Source organism: Tympanuchus pallidicinctus, unplaced genomic scaffold, assembly GCF_026119805.1.
Source record: "Tympanuchus pallidicinctus isolate F22 unplaced genomic scaffold, pur_lepc_1.0 scaffold13, whole genome shotgun sequence".
Classification (NCBI taxonomy): Eukaryota; Metazoa; Chordata; class Aves; order Galliformes; family Phasianidae; genus Tympanuchus; species Tympanuchus pallidicinctus.
The window spans coordinates 15,094,851-15,121,329 of record NW_026294648.1 but is presented as its reverse complement, the minus strand read 5'-3'; the positions used below and the strand labels follow the sequence as shown (position 1 = coordinate 15,121,329).

The 26,479-nt window shown below is 39.3% G+C and overlaps 1 protein-coding gene across 4 annotated transcripts; it reads left to right on the top strand.

The window, feature by feature from the left end:
* Positions 1 to 48: 48 nt before the first annotated feature.
* PHF6 (PHD finger protein 6) lies at positions 49 to 25,125 on the top strand. 4 transcript variants are annotated; one of them, XM_052673176.1, is made up of 11 exons: positions 49 to 220; positions 4,766 to 4,945; positions 5,151 to 5,252; positions 7,857 to 7,990; positions 8,303 to 8,346; positions 17,505 to 17,671; positions 17,851 to 17,994; positions 18,976 to 19,080; positions 19,874 to 20,007; positions 20,624 to 20,753; positions 24,020 to 25,125. In XM_052673176.1, exons 2-10 carry the CDS (start codon positions 4,808 to 4,810, stop codon positions 20,751 to 20,753), a joined length of 1,098 nt encoding a protein of 365 aa, XP_052529136.1. In that variant the 5' UTR covers positions 49 to 220; positions 4,766 to 4,807; the 3' UTR covers positions 24,020 to 25,125. The 4 variants fall into 4 exon arrangements, with proteins under 4 accessions (XP_052529136.1, XP_052529135.1, XP_052529134.1 ...); XM_052673175.1 differs by having other exon boundaries at positions 23,810 to 25,125; XM_052673174.1 differs by having other exon boundaries at positions 50 to 220; positions 21,047 to 25,125.
* The last annotated feature ends 1,354 nt before the right edge of the window (positions 25,126 to 26,479 follow it).

Here is a 26,479-nt window from a genome sequence, read left to right as displayed (position 1 = left end):
CGTCGCAGCCCGAGCGCGCCGTGCGTGCCGTGCGTGCGTGCGTCCGCTCTTGCGTGCGTGCGTGCTTGCGCTCGGCGGCGGCGGCGGCGCAGCGTAGCGTCCCCTGCCCCGAATGAAAGGGACGGTCCCGGCGAGCGAGCGGCCGTGAGAGACCGGCGGCGACGGGGGGTGGGGGTGTGCCCGAGCGGCTCCTCTCCCCGCCGCCCCACCCGCCGCACGGGTGAGTGACTGCCGACCGGCCGAGGGACCGATTGACTGACTGGGGCGCCGACCGAGCGCCCCGCGCCTCCTCGCCCCTACCCGCCGCTTTTGCCGCCCGCCCCGGGGCGCGCGCGGCGCCTCGGTCCCGTTCCTCCGCCCTGGTCGCCCGCCCCGACCGCCCGCCCCGCCGCCGGGCCGCAGCCGCCCGCCCGCCCCCGGGGGTCCCGGCTCAGTCCCCTCGGGAGGCGATTCCCGGAGCGCTGCCCCCTTCGGTTCCCCCCGAGCCGCCGGCGGCCGCTCGCTCCGCCCGGCCCGGCCCGCGTCCCGCCCCCGTGTTCGCGGGCCGCGCTCCCCTCAAAATGCGCTGAGAAAAAAGGGGGGAATCGGCCCCCCCTCCCTCCCCCGAACCCCCTGGCCCGCCGAGCCCCTCGACCCCGGGCGGAGCCCGCCGCCCCCAGCGCTGGGCCTCGGCTGGGAAGAGCCGCTGCCCGAAGCGGAGCCGGGCCGCTGTGCCCCCCGGAGCGGCGCGGTTCTCGGATCGCCCCTCTGCCCCGTCAGAGCGCTCAAACTTTCCCGTAGCCCGGCCCTGCTGCCTGCGGAGCCTGCCCGCCTCGGCGCGTTCCGTGCCGATCGCGGTTACCTGTTCCCTGCCCATTGTTTGGGCTTCCCGGCGCTGGGCCTGCCTTTCCCCCGTCTCTGGACCCCTATTTTTAGGAAGTTACAGCCGTAAATCCCAGTCCTGCTTTGTGCAGTGCCGGCAAGATGCTGCGAGAGCACAGCTCTGGGTTAAAGCTCTCCATAGGACGTGAGGCTTTGGGCTCTGGGCACTGCAGGCACCTCCAAGTGCCGTCCTGCTGCCGTGCATCGCCCCGTTGTGCCCGGCTGTGCCCCCAGCGATGGGCCATCAGCGTTAGGAAGCACTGAAAGTTTCTTGAACAGAGCTGCATCTCCACTGAGCATCTGGGAAGCACCACATCACTGTGTTCTTTGGCTTTTCCCGAGAGCCCAAATCACTTCATTGTGCCTAATGAATATTTTTTTAAAGCCTTATATATGTTTTGGAGGTTTTCATTGGGTGTCAGGCGTTTTTTTTACGTAGAAATTCCAATCCCGAGTGATTTTTTTAATGTTATTTGTTAATCATGTAGGCCACGCAGCAGAACAATCTCTATACGAGAGAGCATAGCCTACAGATCACGGTCCTTTGCTGTGACTGCAGACAGGAGCCTAATTTCTGTAAGCTTGCAGCTCCTGAAGCGAACTAAGGCAATAAAGAGAGATCAGAATACGGTTTACTTTCTGTTCTTTGGTGCTGATCCACGTCTCTCAAACCGAGAACCTCCTCCCTGCCCGCGCTGTTGAACTTGCACTTTTCTTTTGTGTTCTAAAATCTGTTGCCTCAAACTCAGGAAAAGAATATGCAAGCCTGAAGGTGTGTAAAGCTTGCTTATTTAAAGATAAGGAGAAGATGCTGTTGGGGGAAGCATCGTGTTAAATCCCTTCGTGGATATTAAGAAACACGAATGCAAATGAAGCGAAAATTTTTTGAGTGAAAAATGACTGAACGAGTTTCTTTTTTGTGGTTTCTAGGGTATGTGTAACCTTTAATTTTTATCCCAAGCTTGTGGAAAATGTGTTTGTATGTCGTATCTGTGTTTTGTATCTGTGCTTTGCAGTACGTGTCCCGTGCTGATAGAGATATGTACAATCTGCCCAAGCGGCGCTTCCTGGTGCATCACTTTCTGTGAGCAGCCTGTGGAGCTTTCTCTGACAAAGCTGACAAGCAATATTTCTGTCCAGACTATATTTAAATACTATTCTGAAAGTCTTATTTGTTAGGGTTTTTTTTGTTTGTTTGTTTGCTTGTTTTTTTAACATAGAAAACAAATATGGAGGTGTTTTAATGTGTTTTTTTTCCCCATCTTCTTATGGAATGCAGCTTGATGTTTGACAAACCGGGTTCATCATTTGGGGGTTTAACCCAAGAGATGAAAACCAAACGTGGAGGTCCTGCTTTCAGAATTGTTGCCCTGTCCTATAGCTGAGTGCCTCGTTCATCTTTTTGAGAAAATGGCTGTTTTTAGCTGAGACGGGCTGAGAAGGGCATTTGGGCACAAAGGAGGGTCATTCCAGATGTAGTGGGTTTTGGATTTTGCTGTGAGCCCTAAAAATGGAATTGGAAGCGCTGTGCATCTGTCAGGTGGCAGCAGTGCTGTGTGCCTCCCAGCTCCGGAGGCGCAGAGCTGAGGGCAGCTCTCTGTGCTCAGCCACGGTGCTGGCCTTGGGCTTCTTGTTTCTGGGAAGTGACTGTTATGATTGAACGATGATGAGAGCCCTTTTTGTTTTGTTTTTTACTTTTGTGTGTGTGTATTTTATGAATTATTTGCGTTTTTTAAAATGTGGCTTTGCTGGTGAGGTTGAAGGCTGCCTGTTGTATCTAGCAGTTGTTATTGTGGGAGAAAGTTTGTGTTAGCAAAGCCTGTGCGCGTGTGCAAGGGAAGCTCTAAGTTTCCTTTTAAAAAAGTAAATGTAGCAATATACTGAGAAGCACGGTCAGTACAGCATCAGTATGAGCTGAATACAAGCCAAACAGCCCCAGTGAAGATCTACTGAAGCACAACTTTGTGCGTGTTTTGTTAATCTATTTCTAACCCATCGCTATGTGATTTATGTTGAGCTATTGAACATGACATGAAAGCAAGGCTTTTTTTAAAAAATTATATTATTTCCTACTCATCTTTGGCAGATTTTTTCCTGCTTCCCAGTTTTTTGGTTTTTAATTAAATTAAAAAAAAATAAAAATTAACTGTTTCCTTCCTTCAGAAAGCTTTAATTCTTTTTACTCAAAAAGAGATGACAGAATTGCCTTGTTTTGTTGTGTATTTTTTTTTTTTTTAATTTAGAAGAATGCAGTATAATAATTCCTTTGTGTTTAACACTTGAGGACTCCCCGTTGCCACTGCAGAAGGCTGTGACTGCTTGATCCAGATTGGCACATTTTTTGTGCAGATCAGCAAGATCTGAAATCTATGCGTTCTTCTTGTGAGTGAATCACCAGCAACTAAACTGCTTTCCAGCTACAAAGAGAACGAATGAAGCTGTTGATAAAGCAGCCAAATAGATACAGCACGGATGCTACCCTTGGGTGCACGGATTTCATAGCAAGCATTGCAAGGCAGGCACTTAGAATTCGGTCTGAAAATCTATGGGAGAGGAAGAGTGAGGATCAGAAAGCCTTGTCTTTTAGCAATAATACGTGCCGACAGAAACTTAATAACATTCCTCTGCTTTCAGTTGTACAAGCAGTGAGTGATATTACTATTAGGGGCGTCTGACAGCAGAGAGGAGCTGGCAGGCTTGGCTATGCAAATCTCCACCACCGGTCACGCATTTTCCTGCAGCCAGCCATTGTGGCACTGTCCAGATGTATTGCAAATCTGCTGTTCTCACTGGATTGATTTTTGTCGTTCCCCCCCCTCCCCAAAATATCAAACTAAGCGGCAGCTTTTCATATTTAGATGAGAGTCTGATGCAGACAAAGGCGGTGGAGGAGACTTTTATTGCAGTTGCGACAATACTGACATTAAGACTGCGATCTCCAAAAGGTGTGAAGTCTGAAGAGTGCAGTGTTTTATTTCTTGAAAGGTGCAGAAGCTAATGAGCGCGGGCTGCACAATGCTGGACCAAGAGGCGCGTGCTCTCATGAGGTGTTTTCACTTCTGGACTTCATTAGGAGTTGGGGACCTTAATGATAGATTTTCCCAATACGTTGCTGAGAGTGTGTGAAAATGTTGAGATTCGTGCTGCATTTAATCCTCATTTGTTTTCCTTAGATGAGGAAAAAGAGTTCTGCAGTTACCAATAGCTGGTGTGGTGCTGCTCAATTTGCAGTGGCTGTTGGAAAGGTTTCCCTTGGAGCTGGTCAGGGGAGATCCTTCTAAAATGTTGTTGCTCCCACTGTTTGACCAGCCACAATATATCTGTGCCATACCTAAAATGGTAACGTTTTATCTTCTGATCGCCACCTTCATATGAGGGCAGCTACTCTTCTGCTGCCTGCTTTGAGCTTTCAAACTTAATATGAGCTCAGGGTGTGAAGCTGAGCTCAGTTCTTTGGTTCTGTTTTAGCATGAGTTCAGTGGGATGGGTTTTCTTGCAGGTACAGGCAGTACGTTTCCTACAAATTGCTTTACTGGAATAAATAGAATAGGATTAATTATTCTATTTAGCTATTAACTAACTCCTCCCCCCTTACAATTGCCATTTTTGATTTATTTTCAATGTATTGCTTTTTCCCCAAAGGTTCCTGTGTGTCCATAGTTTTATTTTAATGTTCAAACCTTTTGCTCAAAGAATTAAATCCATTTGCTGCTTCAGTTTCATTCCAAGTAGCCGACTGCTGCCTCAGCCCAGTGCACATTGATTTGGGTGTATTTTAGTAGTGTAAACTGAAAGCTAAAGAGGTGTAGATCAGTTTCAAGCGACCGATCTTGTATTTATAAAACTGTAAGCTAAATTGCTCTGTGTTGATGCTAACATGCTGATTATGCTTTTTTTTCTGTAGCATTGAGAGGATTAAAGTGGCATCCTAAGAGCATTTAAAATCATGACAAGCTCAGTTGGACAGAAAAAAGTCTCGTCAAGACAAAGGAAGTGTGGTTTTTGTAGATCTAATAAAGATAATGAATGTGGACAATTATTGATGTCAGAAAACCAGAAGGTGGCAGCACATCACAAATGTATGGTAAGTAACCCGTAGGAGAAAGGAAATGAATGTCGTGAGCCAGTAGAAGACAACAAACCTATCTTTAGATATTGCTAAAAATCAATCAGCTGTGGCATTGGGGAGATGATTAAGCACTCTAATTTGAAGCTCCGGTGTTTGTCAAATGTGTAAATGTTCTAGGTGATGTAAATACTTACAGTAAGTTTTGTTTCTGTAATTGTAGCTGTTCTCATCTGCGCTGGTATCTTCACACACTGATAATGAGAGTCTTGGTGGATTCTCTATTGAGGATATTCAGAAAGAAATCAAGAGAGGCACTAAACTGGTAAGTCTGTTTTGAGCCCTTGAAAACGAAGGGAGGATTTGCCTACCTCCCAGAGAGTGGACTGTGAAACTGTGCAGTGTTTTATCATATGTTGTTTCTTTGGCTCTGAGGAAATGCACAGCTTACCAAAGGCGATGATGAAGTGGTATTAGAGGGAAAAAAAATCAGTGGATCTGATGGTACTCAGATTGAAATGAAATCTAAATAATGGTTGAAGAATCTTTAAGAAAGCATCAAAAGTAGTTTATTCCAGTCAAGTCTGCTCTCATGTAAATTATTATTTTTACAGTTGTAACTTAATCATGGAGTTGTAGGTTCAGAAACCCTATTTTTACAACCTCTTTTTTTGTCAGAGCAGTTGTGCATTTGTTTTCCAAGCAAATCTAAAACTCATTTTCAGAATATGCCAATTTTTTTTCTTTTAATGGACTGAATATAAGAAATAACATTCCCTATATTTATATTTCAAACTCAACCATTTCTATTTAATATTTTCTGCTAGATTTAACAATGAAACCCACGTTCTGAGGACCTAGTAAGGGCAATATCGTCCCTTTACCATTATTTGGCTTTGATGATAGATTTTAACTACTAAATATACTTTTTTGGATTCCTTTTATACTGACTTAATATAAGTCAGTGCCTGTGGATATCAGTGTTTAGAGGTGCATTGGTACAGCAGTGACTGCAGCTCTACCAAATTCTTCAGAAAAGAGAAGAGAATTGTTCAGAATTAATTCTCCAGCAGCTAGTCATGTATTTTGTTTTTAGAATTTACTGTTTGCTGTTTGAGAAATATCTGATTCTTTTTCAGAATGCTTCTATAGATGATCAATTCACTCCTCAGTTTAAATCACTCTGAGGTATTTACCAGTTTTTGGACTAAGAATAGTCCTAAGTATCTCTGTAGGACCACGATTCTGTAATAGTCTGATATTTCATCTAGTGTCTCATCTCTATCTTTTCCAACACCTACCACTTTATTTGCTCTAATCAGATGAAGCACAAAGCGTTCACGAGTTATTCAGTTCATGATTAGGGACTTGGAAAGAACACAGTAGTAAATAAAAGTGCAGATCACACAGAAACTTTGGCTCTTGGGACTCAATCTTTTTTTAAGGATGTTTGTTTTGATATCATTGGTGCTGTCTTTGTGCCTCTTAATCTCCCTGTGCACATTCACCAACACAGCAGCTGCATATGTTCTTGGAGCACACTTCAATCATATCCATGTTTTCTGCAAGCAGCTGAGCAACTTAAATCGATTTGCAGTTCTGAGATGTTACCTGTGTGGAGGGAACATACAGACTAATTTTGTCTGAACTCGGATGTTCCAGGTAGCTGTGCTTTATCTCTGTCTGCAGCCATCAGAAATCTATAGCTCTGAATCACTCAGGAGGAATTCTTCATCCCCTCCCCACCCCTGACTTGTTAGGAAACTTAAAGTTCAATGCTTATGTTTAGGCAGCCCAACTGTGCTGCTAAGGTCTGCTTTTCCTGTTCTACCCTGTATTTTTATTTGGGAACTCATTGAAGCAAAATTATCTCAGTGTATTGCATTGTGATATGTAATTATTTTGCTAGCCTGTACTAAATGTGTCTGCAAACAGATGTGATGTAAGTTGCCCTCCTTCAGTAGGTGCTGCAGCTGACAACCAGGTATGTGCTGAAGGTTGAGGTGTGTTCATTTTGGAGTGATTAACAGAGAGTATTTCTGTGGTAACAAAGTCCTGTCTGAGAAACCCTTCTAAGTTCAGACCTGGATAGGGCACTCTTAAAACTCATTAATTAGGGAACAGAATGCACTGATGTAATTATTGTTGTCTCTTAGTTATGCATGGGAGGATTTTTTTTAAGAGATCACCTATTTTTCAGCTCATCAGATTTCACATATACTTGATGTAACTTGATTGATTAATCTGTTGGCAGTGGCCATTTGGGCAACAGGATTGGTACCAACTGAATAAATATTATATTACCCTCAGGCTAAATAGGCTAATAATTCAACATAACAACTCCTGTGGTCTGTTTTGTTCATGCATTTATGAGAAGGAAGTTTCCTTTTACACAAATCCGTGTATAAAAATAATGAAGCACAAGCTGAAGTCGATCAAATGAGGTTGATTTTAACCTAGGCTCCTATAAAAAAGCTTTGATCAGCTATTAAAATATTTCAAATTTATGACATAAGATACCATTTCAAATTGGATAAGAACTGGTGTCTGACTGCAAATTGAGTGCTTGCGGAAGAATAAGTAGAGATGACCCAAACATAAGGTGTCACCTCTGTGAAGTACATAATTTTCTACAAAAGTAAATCACTTATTTTTATCATTGGGTTGGTAATTCATATATCCTGATGATTGTACTGTTGCATAAAAGGAACAAATTTTTCCTTACTTTTAAAATAAATGAAGAAAAACAGCTGAAAGCTGGAAGAGTTAGAAAGGAGAGCATAGTACTCAGCAATATGCACTAAAATATTGCTGTCCATGACCTCTTTTGTTCTGTCACCAGGGGTGACACATGGAGTATCAGTCTTCTTTTTAAACTCAGAAGTACTGAGCCAACAGTAACACGAGTTGTGCTTTTGTGTCTTTACAGATGTGTTCCTTATGCCACTGTCCTGGAGCAACCATTGGTTGTGATGTGAAAACATGCCACAAGACATATCACTACTACTGTGCTCTGCATGATAAAGCTCAGATAAGAGAGAAACCCTCACAAGGCATTTACATGTAACTATTCTTTATTTGTTATCTTTCCTTTTGTATTTATATTTCACATTCTTCGTTGTTTGTTTTTGCTTGTTTGTTAAATAAAGAGCAACCAACCAACACTCAGAACTTAACACTGTTGCAGAAATATTCTGATGATGATTGTGGCATTCAGAAAGTGATGTGCTATGAAAGCACTTTTTCACTGAAAGATTTGTATGTCAGTGAGTCTTACAAGTGGGAGAAAAATGTACTGGCATTTAAATATAAAATATAAGTAAATAATCTGTGAATCGTGACTGACTTGACAGTTTTCAACTACTTTGTTTATAGGATTTTATGTCGAAAACACAAGAAAACTACGCATAACTCTGAAGGTAAAATTATTCAATATAAATTTTTCCCATTGTAGAAAGATACTTCGGTTATATTTAATTCTTCTGGAGAATACAAATGTTTTCAGTAAAATTTAGATTTTTTTATTATTTATTTGTTTATTTATTGAGAAATAATGACTTTGGAAGCCTGATTTCTGTATTTTTCTAAAAATTATTGATTAAGGTGGAGAGGAAACCCAAAAACTAAATGGCAGGGTGTTGTGCAGATATACCATGTTCTGATAGAATAAAGGATGGGTAGAAAAAATGCATTCCCTTGTAGGAAGAAGTTGGTTTATATTTGTAGTTCAGTATTCACAGTATCCACATCTGAAATGCGAGGAGCTTGCCAGGTAACAGCTCATCTTTTCTATTGCTAACATTCCTATTTTTTCCACAATATTTTGAGCTATTAGATCCAGTTCTTCAAATAAGAAGAGCCCGATATTAAATAAAAGGGTTTATGATCAGATCACTGACAGATGTGTTTCTGTTCAATTTTGATTTAAAACAAAAAGCTGCATGCATTCATAGCTGCGTGTCTTTGCATAGAAGAGCAGTGAAGTGTGCAAGGGGTGATATGCCACAAAAATTGTCAAACTTTATGGTCTGCTACATTCTGAACTGGTTTTGCAATTTTGTGTTCAGGCCTTTTTTTTTTTCCCCACCTGTTTGTTTTCTGCTGTATCTAATTTGGGTGAGCAAGCATTTCTTAGTTCACCTTTGTGTTGCTTTCAATAGAAATGTCACAGATTGAAGTAGTGAGGAGCTTATTGCTGGGTATTGAGAGCAGACAAAATTTCACAAATTCCATTTCTGTCTGCCAAATGCATACTTAGGATGATGTATTCTTCTGCTCTTATTCTTATGTGCAGCACTAATTGTGAGCTTTGGGTGTTGCATCACTGTTCCTGCAATACTGAAAGCAATAGAAAATTCCAAAGTAAAATTGATTATTTTTTTTTGTCTGCTTAAATATCAGTTTGCTTTTTTTTAAATGCTCTTTGTTCTGATTTTGCCATTGGTGGGTTTAAAAAAGAAAAGCACCATAAATAGCACAGTAATCGTACAATGGGTGTCACAGTTTTGTTTTCCATACAGAATATGGAAGACGTTTGAATCCAAGGAGAGAGATACCATTCTCTTTGTGATATTTAGATGTATTTCGTGTTTAATAATTAAATATTTAAATTTTGTGCTTATGACTAATGGCTCACACTGGAACCTATTGAAAAATACATGGAGCCCGGAGTCACAAGACAGTATTTTTTTCTGCTTGGAGCTCTTTGCAGGACTACAAGTTGTGCAGGATCAGAACTTGGGCTTTTAAAAGTGTTCAGAAATGGTTATCTCCAGTTCTACTGTGTTATTCCCTAACTGCAGAGGCTTTTATGGCTATGCATCTGTCTGAGAAGACATGGGAAAAGTTACTGCAGAGGCATTGTGTTGGGTTTTTTCTTATGTGTTGGTGATGGCAGCTTCTAAAAATCGGACAGATCCATCCAGAAAGAGTCAGACTGAAAGGAAAACCAGGAGTAGTGAACATCATCCTGAGTCCAAGGAGCACAGTGGTATCTTAGCTAGAATTTAACTTTGCTGTAACTTTTTGTGCCTAAAATATTTAGCTCCGTTATGCTTTATGCTTCTAGAAATGTGCAGTTGTACTTCACAGGGGTTCTTTTGTTTTATTTCATATCTGTGCTGGTAGCCCAATGCTCTTTCCCCAGCAGCTCTCTCCTTAGCACATACAGTTCTGGTGCTACACCCATACAAGACTATTAGTAGTAGATTTTATAATGGCACAAGCAGGGGGGGCGTTGTGCTGAACCTCCACTAAATTAAAGAAAGTCAAACTAATTACCTCTACAAGATAGAGAAGTGTATGGGATGGTTTTCAGAGTTTAAGAAGGGACCTTGGAGGCTTTGTTTCTTAATGACCAATTGATGAATTTTGCTCTGTGAGGTGGTAGCTGGAAGATGCAGGATGGCAGTCAGATAAGCTTTGTGTGTGTGCTTTGTTGATTTGTTTCTTGAGAGAAATGTGCATATCAGAGAGGAATTTAAATGTGAAAGAACAGTGGTTTGTGAAGCCAGAAAAGACTTGCACAGAAAAGTGAATAGACCAGCCAGGGATACAAGATGCTAACATAGCACCTTTTTTTTCTCTTGTTTTATGTTTCCTTCCTATGAATCCTTGCTTACAGCAGTTTTTTGTGACAGAGTAGTTGAAGCTCATCAGTATTTATGTCACTCAGGTTTGGGTGCACAGGGACACTTTCTAATGGAAGCTTATTGCTTTGGGATGCTTGGTCAATGTAGAACGTCTGTGTTTTTATCCCTTGCTCTCTGTTCCTGCATTTAATTGTTAGTCTGATTTTTTTTTTTTTATGTCACCTCTGTTGGGGAATGTTGGAAGAGTTTTTAGGATTGTTTGGTTTGATGCAGCGTGGAACAGATTTGGTTTTGGTTTGCTTTTCTCTTCCTGTAGGTTGCACTGCTGCCTAATAGCAGGATTTTTCTGTCCCTACCCTCAAAAGCAATCGCTCCTTTTAGCATCCTAGCTCGAGTCAGAGTTCTGATATACCTTTTCTTAAGATTTTTAGTTCTTCAAATTATTACTTGTTTTTTATTTCCAATTTATTTTAAAAAATAATAATTTTAAAATCTGCTGCTCATTTAATACCTGTTAAAGAAAATTTCCTGAGGCTATTTGGAAGTTCAGATGAAGGACCTACATTGGAATTAAGCTTACCAGGTTAAAACCTAACAGAAAGGACCTCTTAATTATTATTTATTGCTACAATGAAGTTCAAGTGGAGCAGGAATTCATCGGACTCAGTATCTCCCTACTCATCAAGACAAAATTAATGAGCGACAGGAGTTCATTTCCCTTTAATTTTGAGGAGCTGTGAAGTACCTTCTGTTTTTTGGAATATCAAAGTGACAAACGTGGCAGCAAAGCAGCCTGCTTTACATTTGTTATCAGATTCAACACTTGTTAGCTTTGTCTGGTTTATCTGTATAGCCCAGCCTTCAGGTGACACAGGACAGGAAAAATACGTCGCATTTACTCTTCTGCACGTTTCAAGTAATTCATTTGTGCCGTGTTCCCCCTAGCTGGTAAAAGAATAAAAGCGAGGTGCTCTCTTTGTTCGTGGCTGTGAGGCTGATGAAATTGAGGACGCGGCAGAGCAGACCAAGCTGCTGGTTTTGTGTCTGCATGTCGAGATTTTTATCTTGCTGCTTACCAATATAACTGACCTGACCTGCACTCAAATACTTTATTCGTAAGCTAAGCAAGCCTTTTAAGTTTCCAGTGCCTAACAAATTGTGGGAGACTGTGCCAGTGCTTTCAACCTATCCCAGCTCGTTCTTAGTCAAATTGCTGCCCCTTTTGGTACAGTTCGTTTTTTTATAAGAGTAAAGCTTTGGGGCTGTTTATTGGAATTTATTTTGATTTACTAGAAATAATCATCGAAATTTTAAAATTGATGTCTTCTATTCAGTTCCCTGCAGGTGGGGCTGCCCTGGTCCTTCTGTATTTAAAACAAGTTCGGCTGATCCAGACAGTTTAGTATTAATTAAGAGAAGGACATCATTTCATTCTTCTGTTGGATCCGTTCCCTCCTAATGAAGAGCAAGGAAGGCAGCCATGTGACTGCCTGTTGTTAATGTCTAAAACGGACCCTTGGGAGCTGCTGGGTCAGAAAATAATGTCGGTGATTCCTATTGTAGCTGTACACAAAGCCTTGGGGAATTAGGTTTCCATGATAGAAATAAGGACGCGCCATGTCTCAGCACCCTTTTTATCTCATTCTAAAGCTCAAACTGAAATCTGTGCTTATCTTTTTGCATAGTAGGTGTGGTCAGGATAATATTCCTCTGTCTGACCTGGTTAGAAGTTCAGTATCAAACCAATCACTTTTTCAAAGTACAGTTGAAGCCAGAGGCTGGTAGGAGAATCATCGCAGACCTGGTGGCATTGTGACTAGGAAACATTTTGATTCACCTTGGGATGCCTTAATCTTTGTTTCTTCATAGTTGCGTTTTCTTTAACGCTGTTCGTAGCATAAACTTGCCTTCCATTGTAGGTGCCAATGCAGCCAGGTGTAAAAGCTTCTGTAGCATTGCAGTTTGCTGTCCTTTCAGCTCTGCTGGTGGGTGGTTACAGTTTCTTTCTAAGCTCCACTGACTCAGCCTTATTGTCTGTGGTAAGGAGCTGCTCTGAGTATGGCATCAAATGCATGTACAGCATTAGGACGAGAAGGATTGATCCAGATAATAAATTAACCGCATATTCAGTCCATTGTAGACTAATTAGGTATTTTGAGGGAACATCACTGTGGTGCTGTCCTAAATAAAACCACGTAGCTAATGGAAAAGGAAAAAATCAGAAAGTAAGGTAAATGGTTTATTCTGTCTGTGGAGCTGTGCTGTGATGTTTACATTGTAATTCTGCTTCTTACCTAGGCAGGACATTATCCAAATAGAAACTTGGTCAGCTGACTGATGTTTGAAAAGTTCACCAGACCAGTTATTGTAAGCTTTTTGATTATGTAGATAATATATTATCAGTCTGCTGTCTTTTGTCGATAGCTGTTTGCTTGAAAGAACGTTTATGTTTATAAAGGACTATTTTATTCATTTTCTATGTTAAAAGCATTTCATTGAAGAAATAATCTCAAGTTCTTTGTAACATAGGTACTGTTGAGTCAAAAGTAGCTTTTGAACAGGAATCATCAGTTCCTTGAGGAATCTGATACTTTGAAAAATGTGGTGTTGGTGACCTAAGGATTACCTTGTTTTTCTGTGTCACCCCTATTTTCTCGAATTTAGATATGCTTGACATAACACTTGTCCCTTTCCATGTTCAAAAAGAAAATAGAAATTGTACTCAGCATTTAGATACTTGATTTCACATCATTTTCTAATATTAGTGACTGCTACTTCAGGGCGTGTTCACTTCATTCTCTATTTGCTTGCAAATATGGAAGCCTCTGGTTCTTATTAATGCTTAGAGATGTACTCACGTTTATTACTGTCTACTGAGACAATAATGTTTCTAGGTTTTTTGACATTTCAATTAAACATAATTGTTGTCAGACATGATTCGTTCTTTCTCAGCTGTATTTTTAAGGACCTCTTACCTTAATGTGCTAAAATACATTTTTTTCCTTTTTCTGACCTTCTGTTTCTCTTCTAAAAGTCCAGCAAGCTTGATTTTGTTCCCTGTAATTCAGAACTTCTCGTATCACAAATGCTCTGGGAAACTTCCAGAATGTTTTCTTGTTTACATAGCGGCACATTTAAGGTGCTTCTGTATTCTGCCATTTGACTTCTTAGTATGGACAGTCCTACCTGTATGGACAGTCCTACCTGTATGGACAGTCCTACTTGCAGATGTCTTTCTGCAGTCAGTTCTCTTTACCTTCCTTGTACACCCTTAGACCCTTTGCTTCTGGCTCACTTAGTCCATTGTTTAAGATAATGTAGGAGGTACAGAGAGCATCATTAGCCCTTGTTGGACACATTCTCGTTTTCTTTGTTATTTCACAGCCTTTAAGCCATTTAATGCTGTGTGTTAGTTTGCTTTAACCTAGATTTTGGAAAAGGATGATTCCGGGTTTATTTCAAGCTCAAGTAATAAAGAATAGATGAGTGGGATGAGTAGTATCTCCACTTCTTGTCAAGCTTTATTTTAAGCAAAGCATCTTGATCCCTTTTCCCTCTAGTCAGATCAAAAGAGAAATCTTTGACTTTCTCTCTAAAGCTCAGTCTCCATGTTAACAGTTTATCAAGTACAGAAGTTTGTTCATCTTCTTTTTGTGGTACTTTGTACTGCTCATAGATTCCTAAAATGCGAATGTAGGGCTTGCTGTTACTCATCTCTCTGCTCATCTGAGTTTACAGTATCATGTTCTTAGATGCTTTTGAAAACATAAAATATTTCCTCTTGATTTCTAACCCTTTACACCCTCCCTTCTGAGAACACATTGCATATTAAGCTTGTTTTTTCAGACGCGTTGTTCAGGGACTTCTGCAGAAAGCTCATAGGATACCTGCTTTGAAGAGTTCGTATAACCTTGTATTGAGAATATCGTGGTGATTTTAAAAATCAGTGCAGTATTGGGATATGGGATGGGGGCAGTTGGAGAATATTTAGGGAGTCAGGGGATTCAGAGCTTGGGTGATGTCCATCGTGAAACTTCATCTGGTGAGGGAGGAGTTGAACAACTTTTTGTGTTTTCCTTAGTTCAAGCTGACATGAGAAGTTGGAAACACCCAACCATCAGATGCCAGGGAAACTGGGTAAGCTGGCAGTGGGCTTGAGGGGAGGGATAGGGCACGAACCATACTGCTTATTGAAACAGTAAAGGACGTCCGAGGCAGGTGTGTTTTAAAGCTGGTTACAATTTTCTTTGTCCTTGGTACTGTTACACCAGCTCATAGCACTGTTAAAAAGGAGAAACTTTAAAGTTCTGTGGTGTTGCAGAGTGATGTAGTGCAGATGGTCACATTTCAGTGGTGTTAATCCATAGCTCCATGTCACATAGAGACCTGACTCCACAAGGAATTGCACTGACTTGGATCAAGTGTCTGGACTTCAGTGAATTCTCAACATTTAGGGGATTAGTAGTTTTGAGGACAGGAAAGGGATTCTTCTTAGAGGAAAGCTGTGAAATTGTGGTGGATTTTTGTTACTCTGGGAACATCCTTTAAAAATACAGCATGTTTACTTGTTAAATTTTAATATTTTACTTATAGATTAAAAATTGCACTTGAGAACTTACTCTGTGAGGAGGCTGTGGCATTTCTTACATGAAACCGATTTTCCCATTTGCTTGTACTTTTGCAGTTAATGTTCATTTCCAGTTGTGAGAGTGTGAGTATGCAGGGTTCAGAGTATGCTTTAATGCTTAGGAAAAAAAGGTGGACTAAGTGTGTTATGGTTGACAGGATTCTGGATTAAAAAAAATGATGTTGGTTAAGGGACTGCATTCCACTTCATGGAACGCAGTAGCGAAATCTCTGATTTTGGAAGGAATATTTCTAACTTTTTATATGCTGATGTTACTTAAAGGCTCAACAATTTAATGGTCACTTTTGTCTATGACTCTTTTCAACAAGGAGCAACCTGTGCAAAAGACTGACATGTTTTTAATACATGAGGGGGAAGTTCTTGTCTATGATGAGAGACAAGATGGAGTTATTTTCTTTGGAAGAACTTCTCAGGTTGTAGTGAAACTTGCTATGTGCAATCAAGAGGTGGGATATTTAAATAGCACAATGTTGCTTTAAGAATTTAGCAAATAATGTTAAATGAAAAGTAAGTTTAGATGGTAAATTCACTAAATAATCCCTGCCATCACATATTCTTTCCTTTTCAGACTAAAATAAATGGCAGTACTCTTGCAATCTCAGTGTAAAGTAGGATGCATACTGAAGCAGAGGAAAGTTGTAGTAGATGCATTTATGTATTTTAGTTGTCACTTGGGGATATGTCTGTATAGCTGATTGATCTGGAGATTTAAGCCAAAATAATTTGAAGGCTTGTATGAATTTCTTCTCAAATCTTTGCCTCCCTCTAACCACACAACTGCACAGTGCTTTTGGGGAATTACATTTCACTGTAACATGTTGTGATGCATTTGGTTTTCTTTGCTAACAAATGTGCAAGAAGCTGTAGTTACTTCTGCATTTAGCAAGAAATGTGATAGAGCAAGCTGAATAGGATGCACTCGGATGCATCGGTTTTCTGCTGCTAAAATTTTCTGGCTTTGGAATATATTTCAGAGCTTTGACTTCGACCTTTTGTGCGGTTGATTCACTGTTAATCATGAGCTAGAGAAAATGTGATCTGATTTTTATGTGCTAGTCGATAAGAAATAGGAGTTCTGGTGAAGCAGCTCTTAGAGTAAGATGTTCTGTTTATTGAGACTAAGAAATATCAGTGGTAAGTGCCACAGCAATACTTAATGGTAGTATCACAACAGATACATGTCCCATTAATGTATAGTAGAGAGATTCCAGATCTTCTGATGAGGTCTTCCTTCCATTTTCGGGATCATGATGATGTTTGTGGCTTGGATTTTGAGATCTATATAGCAGAGTATATGCGTTTTTCTGCAAGTGAGTTACTGAAATAACTTTGTACTTTGAGCAGAGGTGGGTGTTGCTTATTAGAAGGAAAAACTGTTCCTGTGAGCTGGATTAGTGGAGAAGTTGCTAGCAAGAAGGTAGAGCTGGTTATTAATAGCAGGTGTGGCTTAATTAGATCGTAGTTGAAGCAACCTTGGGAAGTTTGCAGGGTTGATCTGTGTTGACTGTATGCATCTTAAAAATCAGCAGTGCACTGCTGTAATGCCAGACAATTCTGTGTAGCAGTTCAGCACTTGGTCTGGCATTTTCAAAGGAGTTCATCAGACTTCTTTGGTATATCTGTATTCAAAACATGCTTTCTTATATTCTTAATGGTCCATAAACACTCTATGTTGGTGGTTAAATCATCCATGGCTTTCTGTAAACTGGCTTTTTAGGTGTAGATGCAAAAATGTTCTGCAACTAAAATGAAATATTAGATGTGTCTCATAGAGGCAAAATACCTTCCAGTTGTACAACTGGTTAATATTTTAGCCAAAATGTGTGACTTTTTCTTAAATCAAAATACACCAGTTAATAAGGCAAGGAGAGAGGTGTTACTTAGATCTGCTGGCATAAGATCAGGTACAATTTATACTGAATGTGTGCATCTTTAAAAACAAAATTAAAATTGTTTTGCACTATGGATTGACATCTGTTGGTCATATTTTCAGTGAAGATGGAAATAAACACTGAGGCTGTGTGTTGGTCCTGAAAGTAGAATTTGTAAGCAAGGTTAAAGCTTTCTCAAACGTGACACAGCTTTGGATCTTTTTAACATAATGCTCATGATATGAACGTAATACATACATATGAACATAAAAAAAGTGAATGATGTTTCCAGGATCTTGCACGTTTGTAATAAGTGTGAAAAGGTTACTATTTTGATTTCTGACCAAAATAAGGAAAGTACAGGTTGTTGTTTTTTTTGCCTTATCTGCTTTTGGTTCTGGTTCATGTGATATTTTTGAGAACTACAGTTATTATTATTTTTTGATGATGTTTTCTAACTTCTAAAGCAGATTTAGAAGAAAGTATCAACGAACATGAATTGGAGCCTTCACCTCCCAAAGGAAAAAGGAGGGGTCGTAAGGGAAAGCCAAGAAAAACAAATTTAAAAGGGCAATCAGAAGACACTAGATCCACATCTTCACATGGCACAGACGAAATAGAAAGCAGTTCCTATGTAAGCAGTAAATACGCTCAACTTCTTAGAAGAGAGCATTTGTGTGTTTCTTCTTTGTGAATATCATTTTAATTAAAATCTGCATTTGTCTGAGCCTCCAGCTGGTGGCCACAGGCTTTTAAAATTGCAACCTTATTTATAACCCAGCAGTATATTTTAGTAAAATGTTTTTCTTTCAGAGAGACAGGTCTCCCCACAGAAGCAGCCCCAGTGATACAAAACCTAAATGTGGATTCTGTCATGCAGGTGAAGAAGAAAATGAAGCTAGAGGAAAGCTTCATATATTTAATGCCAAAAAGGCTGCAGCACACTATAAGTGCATGGTGAGTAACAGCATTGTTGTTAATCAGTTTATTATGAATGTTATCTGAATTGCTGTTTTGGGTTTTAATACAGTATCTTTACATGTAATTATGCGTGAATATTGTCTTGCTGATGGTCTCTTTAAGCACTGAAGTGTTGTGAAATGTGCAATTCATTTATTTTCACTGCAGGCAATATGGATAAAAGTTGGCTGCGGGCTCAGAGATGGAATTGGTTCAGGGAAGCTCTTTAGCATATTAAAAATGTTCTGCGAGTGTCAAAATGCATGCATGGCATTTAAAGGGAAAAATAATGAACTCCAAGAGTCCACTCCAAAAATTCAGTACAAACACCTTTACTCCACAGGCAAAATCCAGGAAGAATCAATGAACTTAATTTTCTGACAGTGCATCCAGGCTGTGTGACTCAAGCAGGGAGTGGGACGTGGAAGTTCTAGAAAATTCTTGCCTTTAGATGATTGCGTTTGGAAAACTGTCATCTTGCAGGGAATTTGCTAATTTCAGTGCACTTGAGCAAATAGTGCTGTCTTTCACAGAATTAGCTCTATGAATGAAGTAGTGCCTTGTGGGATGGCCTGAGCAGTTTCTGTTTTACTTCGGGATAAATGCAGTGGGCAGTCCATGTATTTGTGGTCTTCCTATAGCCACCTTAACTGAACAGAGAGCTGGTGTTCCCCAGCAGTCTTGGGAAGGGAATGGAATACTCCTGAAATGTGTGGTGATATTTAATGACCCTTCTTGTTTATTCCTCTATATTTTCAGCATTTTTTGTCTACTCCTTTTTCTTTTAAAATACATCTCTCTGAAGTAGCAAATGCAGTTAAAGCAGTCAGGTGGCTCCATCAGACAGGACACTCACCATGCTGATGGTTTTTAGCCTGAGATAACTGTCTGCAGAACGTCCCCTTCTGTGAGTCGTGCACGTAATTTTTTAGCCATGTTTGGTAACCTGAGAATATTTTGGACTTATTTGTTTTACAGTTGTTTTCTTCTGGCACTGTCCAGCTAACAACAACATCAAGGGCAGAGTTTGGTGATTTTGATATCAAAACTGTACTTCAGGAAATCAAGAGAGGAAAAAGAATGGTATGTGTGTGGAGAATGTAGAGAATATATTGCTGATTCTACTGAGGTATATACAGGTCTGCCTACTTCCTTTTGTGAAACAACCTTTTCCATTTACTTCTTCATACAAAATTGAGATGTATTATTACTTCTGGCATAGCTACCCAGATTGGAATCACCTTTACAATTAGTGGTGGTTGGGCTATTTAGGGTTTGTTACGGTGGTGTACATTTGTAAATGAGTATTAGCCTTCCTGTACTGTAAGAGAATAAAAGTAAAGTTGGTAGTAGAGGTCTGTAAAACTACAGATAGGCTTAGAGAATCCATTATTGCAGTGACTTCTTTCCAACTGATTTGATATTTTAATATGTGGAAGTGTTAAGACCTTAGGCAAAATGTCACATGGCATTTTATTAAAATTACAGACTTTCTTAAAAGTGTTAAGAGCTTTGCAGGAGAAAAAAAAAAGGGGGGGGAAAGCAAAACCTAGTAACGTTGTCAGTTGAAAAAAATAGTGTCAAAATACTAACCTAATTGGTAATAAAATAATACTTGGAAATGCAGCAATACTGCAATAAAGCTGTGTGTGGCAGTTTTCGGTGCAGTGGACAGGTAGATCTGAGCGTTCATGTTTTTAGTAGGTTTGTTTTACAATATCTTTGATTCCAACTTCACTGGAAGGATGATGTGCCAGAGAAATTACTGGGCTCCAAAATAGTTGCTGTAAACACGAGGAACACTAAACTGAATGTAAACGGAATGTTAAGAGGTGGAAAGGCTGAGCAATGCCCTTCTTTTCTTCTTCCTAAACAGAAATGCACGCTTTGCAGCCAGCCTGGTGCTACTATTGGGTGTGAAATTAAAGCCTGCATAAAAACGTACCATTACCACTGTGGAGTAGAAGACAAAGCTAAATACATCGAGAATATGTCACGAGGAATTTATAAGTAAGGAGCTGTGTAAATCTTGAGTCTGTAAGCGAGTGAAAATATTGCATGGCACTTCTGCCCAACTTGACGTCAGATGTATTATTTTTAAATAGATCTCTATGTGTCTGTTATTAAAGAACTGTTAACTGTACGAAATATTTCAATTAGGCTGCTGAATTCAAATTTCTGCAGTTCTGTAGTAATGTACAAATTGAGAAAAAACAATGATTGGACTTAAGGTATTTTCCTCCTTAATTAATTGACTCATTCTGTTATGGAAGCCCTGGATAATCTAAGTTAGATTTCTCCATATGGATACGTTTTGTAACTTTACTTTGGCTTTACTTGGATCCCCTGACTTCCATTACTTCCTTGCTGCCGTGGTTGAGTTTCTGATGCCCACAAGAGGGCATTCTGTGAGCAGTGTAGCAGCAGTTTTTCAATACGAGAATTGATCCAAGTTCTGTTGGCTAGTCTTTTCTGCAGCCTTATTTTCTTTCTGTTTAACTGATTCTTGGCTGAAAAACATGACGTGAGTTACCAATTTCCTTGTAGTACTTCTCAAAACTAATTGAGAGCAGAGCATCTCTGATATTTTCAGCAAAAACCCTCACTGTTTCTTTCATTGTGCTAGACTCTATTGTAAAAACCATAGTGGAAATGACGAAAGAGATGAAGAGGATGAAGAAAGAGAAAGCAAAAGCCGTGGGAAATCAGGCACTGACCATAATGACATTCCTCAGCAGCAGCTCAATGGAAACTAGGTATGGAAGTTACCCCTGACAGATCTATTACCGAGACTGAGTCGCAGTATCCATTTAACGTAGTTCATTGCAGTGAAGTATTTAAATCTAGTGTATGCAGATAAGTATTTTTTATTGGCACACTATAGAAAAATGGGGAGGATTTGTTGTTTTTTTTAAATCCAGCTGACTTTGTAACAGTATAAGAAAGGAGGCCCTCATTTCTATTGCTAATGTAGATGTGATATCAGAGCTGCGAAATGCTTTTCTGTACGATTTTAAATTTACCATTCTTTTCATCATTTTTTAAACAGGTTCAAGGGACAGAGTTATAGAACTGGGAATGGCTAAGACATCATAACTACTAATTCTTTTAAATTGTTTTCTAAAATCAGAAAAGGGTTAGTAACTTTTTACTACCCAGCTCTGTTAGAAATTTCATTGAACTGCCTGAAACGTTCATGTGTGTGAGCCTTCAGTAAGTGGCAGAGTTTTACATGTCAATATTATGTAGTTTGTAGTCTGCAGTGTCTGGAAAAAATGAAACACTATATAAATGATATGTAATATGTACAGTGTCAAAAGTTAAGGCAGACATTGAAATGAAGTAAGATCTATATTTCTGGACTGAATAAAAACCTTAAGATTTGGAATGTGTAAGTTGTTTAGTGGATTCATGCAAAGAGGGAAGGTCTTAGCTAGTTTAATTGACAACATGGACAAAAATTGGTGGTGGCAACAAGCTGGTACTTTGTGAATTTTGCATTTTCTTCATATACAAGTTCCAGAGGCTATAATGGGAGAGCCGCTCTCTGTTTTTGCTTGCAAAGCACACAGTAGAAAAGGACTCAGCGTACATCGAAGCACGCTTGAACATTTCAGGTTGTTCCTGTTGTGATTGCTCATTCCACCCAGCATTGTTTGCGGGAGACTTACTTGAGCAGCTGTTGGTTCTGAGCTGTGAGCTTTAGAACTCATGCCAAAGGGCTGTAGTTCATTCTTTCCCCAAGGACCCACTTCTTTCTGTGTCTCTGATTTACAAAGAACACTTCATTAAGTGTGATTAAAACCTTACTATATAAATGCTTGGACTCTGAAGCCCAATTTTTTTTTCTCTTCAGAGAGTTACAACTCTTAACTCACTATGGAATTTAGCCACCATATCTGACGTCCATACCTCAAGTGTTCTGTGTTGTGTGGAACACTTCATGTTTAGTCCAGAATATGCATAGAGGTCCCATATTCTGTAAGAAGAATGAGGAAACAACCTTTTTTTTTGCTAGATTGGTATTTATTTTTTAATCTTATGACCACTATGTGAGAAACTGCTTATCATCCTTATTGTTTTGGTGATTAATTTTTTTTTTCCTCCACTTTCTGTCAACAATCACATCATGGAATTCTTCATTCCAGATTTTGATGTTCCTTTAGGGAATAATCAGATCTAAGTTATACCAAACCTGACAGATCAGTCCTCTGACTGCTTTCAAAATACCTTGTCATTTCTGATGGCTCCAAGCTTCTTCAATTGGTCTGTTAAAGCACATTCTCAGACTGACAAATAAAACCAAAAAGCTGAATCTAGTCCACGTTTGTCTGTTGCTATCACACCACATTGTGTAGGGTTTTGACTTGTTTCACTCTGAACCCCCAACAAAACTCCTGGATTTGAAAGAAGGAAACGAGCAAAATACACTGATTTGACTATAAACTGCTACAATTCTTCTGTGATTGGTATTGCAAAACAGTTCATTTTGTAACATGAGTTTCTGTAGCATTTTTTACTTGTATTTTTAAATAATATAACGTGTGTCATTGTCTTCTTATGCATTCCCTTAATGTCTTGAGGGACTCAATTACTGTATATTAGACTTTCTAACATTTTACCTGTTAGAATTCATTCAATTCTGTTTGCTTTCCTGGAGAATAATACAGTTTTGGAAAGAAATACCGCTGTGTACAGAAAATACTCAGTTACTGCTCTAAACATGATGCCATGGATCATTTTTATTTTGTATTTGTAACTTTCAAAATTAAAAGCGTGACTTGAATTGCAATGACAGATCGATTACTGAAATTGTCTATAAGGTGTTTTGTTTCTTTGAGAATACAAACATTTCTCAGCCACTCAGTTTTAGAAGGCAAAATAACGTCCTTCAGCATTTAAATTACTTGTAGATTTGTGCCTCAGACATGGCCCTCCCATGAAATAAAGGCACTTTGTTTGCATCTACTGTATTTTTGACTAGGGTTGGATGACAGGTGCATGGGGGTAGGTCTGCCAGCATACTGATTGTACTTGAGACTGAGCTCTGATTCATCTTGTGTCCGTTGCTTAGTATAATATTCAGTCCAGTAATTCATCTGTTGTGAAATAAATTTCCCCATTCCATGCCTCTGAGAACAGCACTTTACCTTCGGGTAGCAGAACGGTGGCTGGTTACCTGTTACCTCCTTGTGCTGAGATGGCCTGACTGAATCGTCATTAATCCAAAATTCATGGAAATAATGTTAAAAGCAAAAATCTTTTCTCTTACAAACCTCAAATTTGTCATAACTGACTTCAACTTATGTATGCTGGGTAAAAGTGCCTTACAGTGTAAAAATTGTATTTATACGTTCCCAAGTAGCATTACCTGCTGGGGAGTAATTATGTTGTGGTGTTAATATTTAGAAGAAATGTACCTCAGCAGTGTATTTACTGTACATCTCTTATGTCCTTAATTGTAGTTTTTAAAAGCATGACAATGTATGATAGTATACAACATTTACATCTTTTTTTTTTTTTTTTTTAAGACAAGATACTGCCATTACTGTCTCTTTATGTGTATTTTAGCTTGGAATTTCAGACAGTCTGTCTGAGGGGTTTTTTGTTCGTTTGTTTTGGTAAAGTAATGTAATCTTTGCAAGCATATATTGAAGAATATTCTGGAGCATCTACTGCGTTCCCAGAAATGTTAGAAGTAATGGAAGTGCTCTATAGGTGGAATAGGTATGTTTAAACTAGCTAGGTAAATTAATGCAATCTATTTGTTACTGAGATGGGTTTCGGTTGTTTTTGTTTTGTTTTTTTATAGGCACCTTCTGTTTTTCATCTCACAATCAGAACTCTTGAATTTAACAGAACTTGTCTTACGAAACTGGTCTCACTTTATTTGATTTTTTTTGGCCTTTGGGCATTTCTTTTGCTCACAAGTGTAATCAAGAGTAATGTGTGCTGTTAAAGTCTCCTGGAATCCTCTGGAATGGAGGTTTCTCCCCAACTCACTGTATCTCTATATTAACAGATCTGCGATCGTGCTATACCAAGAAAGGACTGTACCAAGGAAGGACAGGCATCAGAAGGGTATTGTTCAAATTACTTGAGGATACAGCTGGTGTAATGCCAAAGTCCCAAGGCATGATCAAACACCAGAGCAGTAAGCTGTGATATTACTCCATTTCAAAGAAGGGCAAAAGGATGGTTCAGTACCAGCATCTGTGCAGCTAACTAGGATGAAACAGATTAGGTGATCTAAAGCTCTGCTTATTCAGCAGGTGTTGATCCACAGGAGGCTCTGTGATAAAGCTGTGCTAGGAGTTACACCAGATTATTGCTGCCCTCCAGGAGTTAAGTCCATCTCCTACGCTCCACAAAGTCTGATCTTAAGGTACAAAGAGCTGTGCTGATCTGAAATGATAGATTATACTGAACTGGCTCTAAGTGTCTGGTATTCAGTGTACAAGAAATGGAATAAAAGGAAGAGGGCTTGCTTCTTGCTGCAGCCTATTTGAGGAATAGCTTTAGACTGAAGCAGAGTGAGAGATGAAGATGTCATAATGTATTTGAAATATCAGACTTATCTGCCAGGTGATAATCAGTGCATTCCAAAAGTATTAATGTGCTGAATCAGACTGACAAGAAAATGAATCCTCATTAGATGAAATTAATCTGAATGGAACTGAAAGTACGTTGTATCAAATAGTAGCCCTTCTTCCTTGTCACAAGGAAAAGATTCCACTGTATTAGTGATGGAGATTTAAAAAAACAACAACAACACAGCTCTTGATTTATATACTTTTTGAAGCCAATTTCATATATGCATATGTATGCACATTCGTTAGTCAGCAGTGACATCTCAACCCTTAAAAGATCCTGGAGAACTGTTTCTTGTCAAAAAGCACTCAGGTTAGGTTAACATTTGCAGCTTTTGCTCTAGCATACATTTACATTAGGTGTAAAGACAAGGAATGTGTAAAAGAGGGTAAATGCATTCCTATCTACAATGTTATGTATATTTTGTTCCTGTTATATTGGCTTTACTTCCAAAGTTGTAGTTTGCAGTATTAGTTTCTTTTTATTGGTATCCTTGCATATATATATATATATTCAATAAATGAGTTATGAATTTCATATTTGCATGTCTGTCCTTTTTCTGGAAGCGTAACTTTAAAACTGACATTTTAATGCATTGAAAGCAGTATTTCCTATCGAGGTTACAGGCCCATAACATTTTGCTAGAAGAGGAGTGAGAAAACATTCCTACAGTATGGGCTTAGTGATAACTGTGTATTTGTGTTCTGTTCTTACCTTGCATAATGGTTAACCTTTGTATTTACTGCTTGTTAGTAATATGAAGTGGCTGATTCACTAAAGGATGGTTCAGTACCACCCTTGAAGAACTTTCTGAAGGTCTGTATCACATGAATCAGTTTAGACTAAGACTGCAGAAGGTGATAGAATTACATTGTATAAGACCAGATAAACTCAGGATGCACATTGGAATCATAAACGAAGTGTAAGATATTAACAAAACAAAAGATTGCTTGGAAGATGCTGGGTTTGTGCAAATACTCTCACATTCTAGATTCTGTGATTTCCTGGAGTGAGAGAGCAATAAAATTCAGTGATCTTAAAATATCAAGAAATGTAATGGCAAAAACTTTTTTTTTTTTTCAAGAGCTACATGCTTTTATGTTATCACCTTAAACAAGAAATCAATTTAATGAACATAGTGGGTATTTATTGTGACCTGGGAAGTCATGTCTCCAGTCAGCACAGGCTTCTTTGTCATGAAAAAGTTGTCGTAGATCACATCACAAGTTTGATGCTGGGAGCAGTTCTACCACATAGTGCTTGATGTCATGGAAGTAGTCACTGGATACACATCTATTTCATTTTATGTGTGTTTTTTGTTTGTTTGGTTTTTTATTCAGTCAGCTGGGGGATCAGTGAAGGAAGCTGAGGATATTGGTGAGAAGCCGGTCACTGCAATCTTGGTATAATGGCAAAGGAATCCACACAGGAGCACAAGATTTTCATTGACCTTGTACAGTATGGTGCTGGGCAGAGTGGTGAGTTGTCCTCTGCCCCCACTTAAATGAGCTCTACTTAATGTACCATAGGTAAGAGATTTGCAGCATAGGCAAAGTAAGAGGAATCATCTTTATGCCTGGGTCATGTATCCCACATGGTAAATTATTTTCAAGCATTCAATTATTTCAATTATTTTAAAGACAAAAAGGAGATGCGGTAAAGTCTCAAGGCTCAGGTTGTGTCTCTTCTTCCACCCTTCTGTTCAGAACTCTGAGCCAATAATTTAAACTGGAAAGTTAATGGAACAGAGAAACTGCCTGCAGGCCTCTAAAAGAAAGATCAAAATGATTTGAATGTAGCTCTTTCACATCGACATGACAACCTTCTTTGAAGAAAGGAGAAGCAGTAGGTACAGCTTTATTTTAATGACTTTCCATAAGAAATGGGGTCT

What these genes read in the sequence shown, in the direction of transcription:
- PHF6 (XM_052673176.1), top strand. Translation starts at nt 4,808, where the DNA reads ATGACAAGCTCAGTTGGACAGAAAAAAGTCTCGTCAAGACAAAGGAAG. An exon ending in CAGCACATCACAAATGTATG is followed by an intron (nt 4,946 to 5,150) that starts GTAAGTAACCCG and finishes CTGTAATTGTAG; the next exon opens with CTGTTCTCATCTGCGCTGGT. An exon ending in AACTACGCATAACTCTGAAG is followed by an intron (nt 8,347 to 17,504) that starts GTAAAATTATTC and finishes TAACTTCTAAAG; the next exon opens with CAGATTTAGAAGAAAGTATC.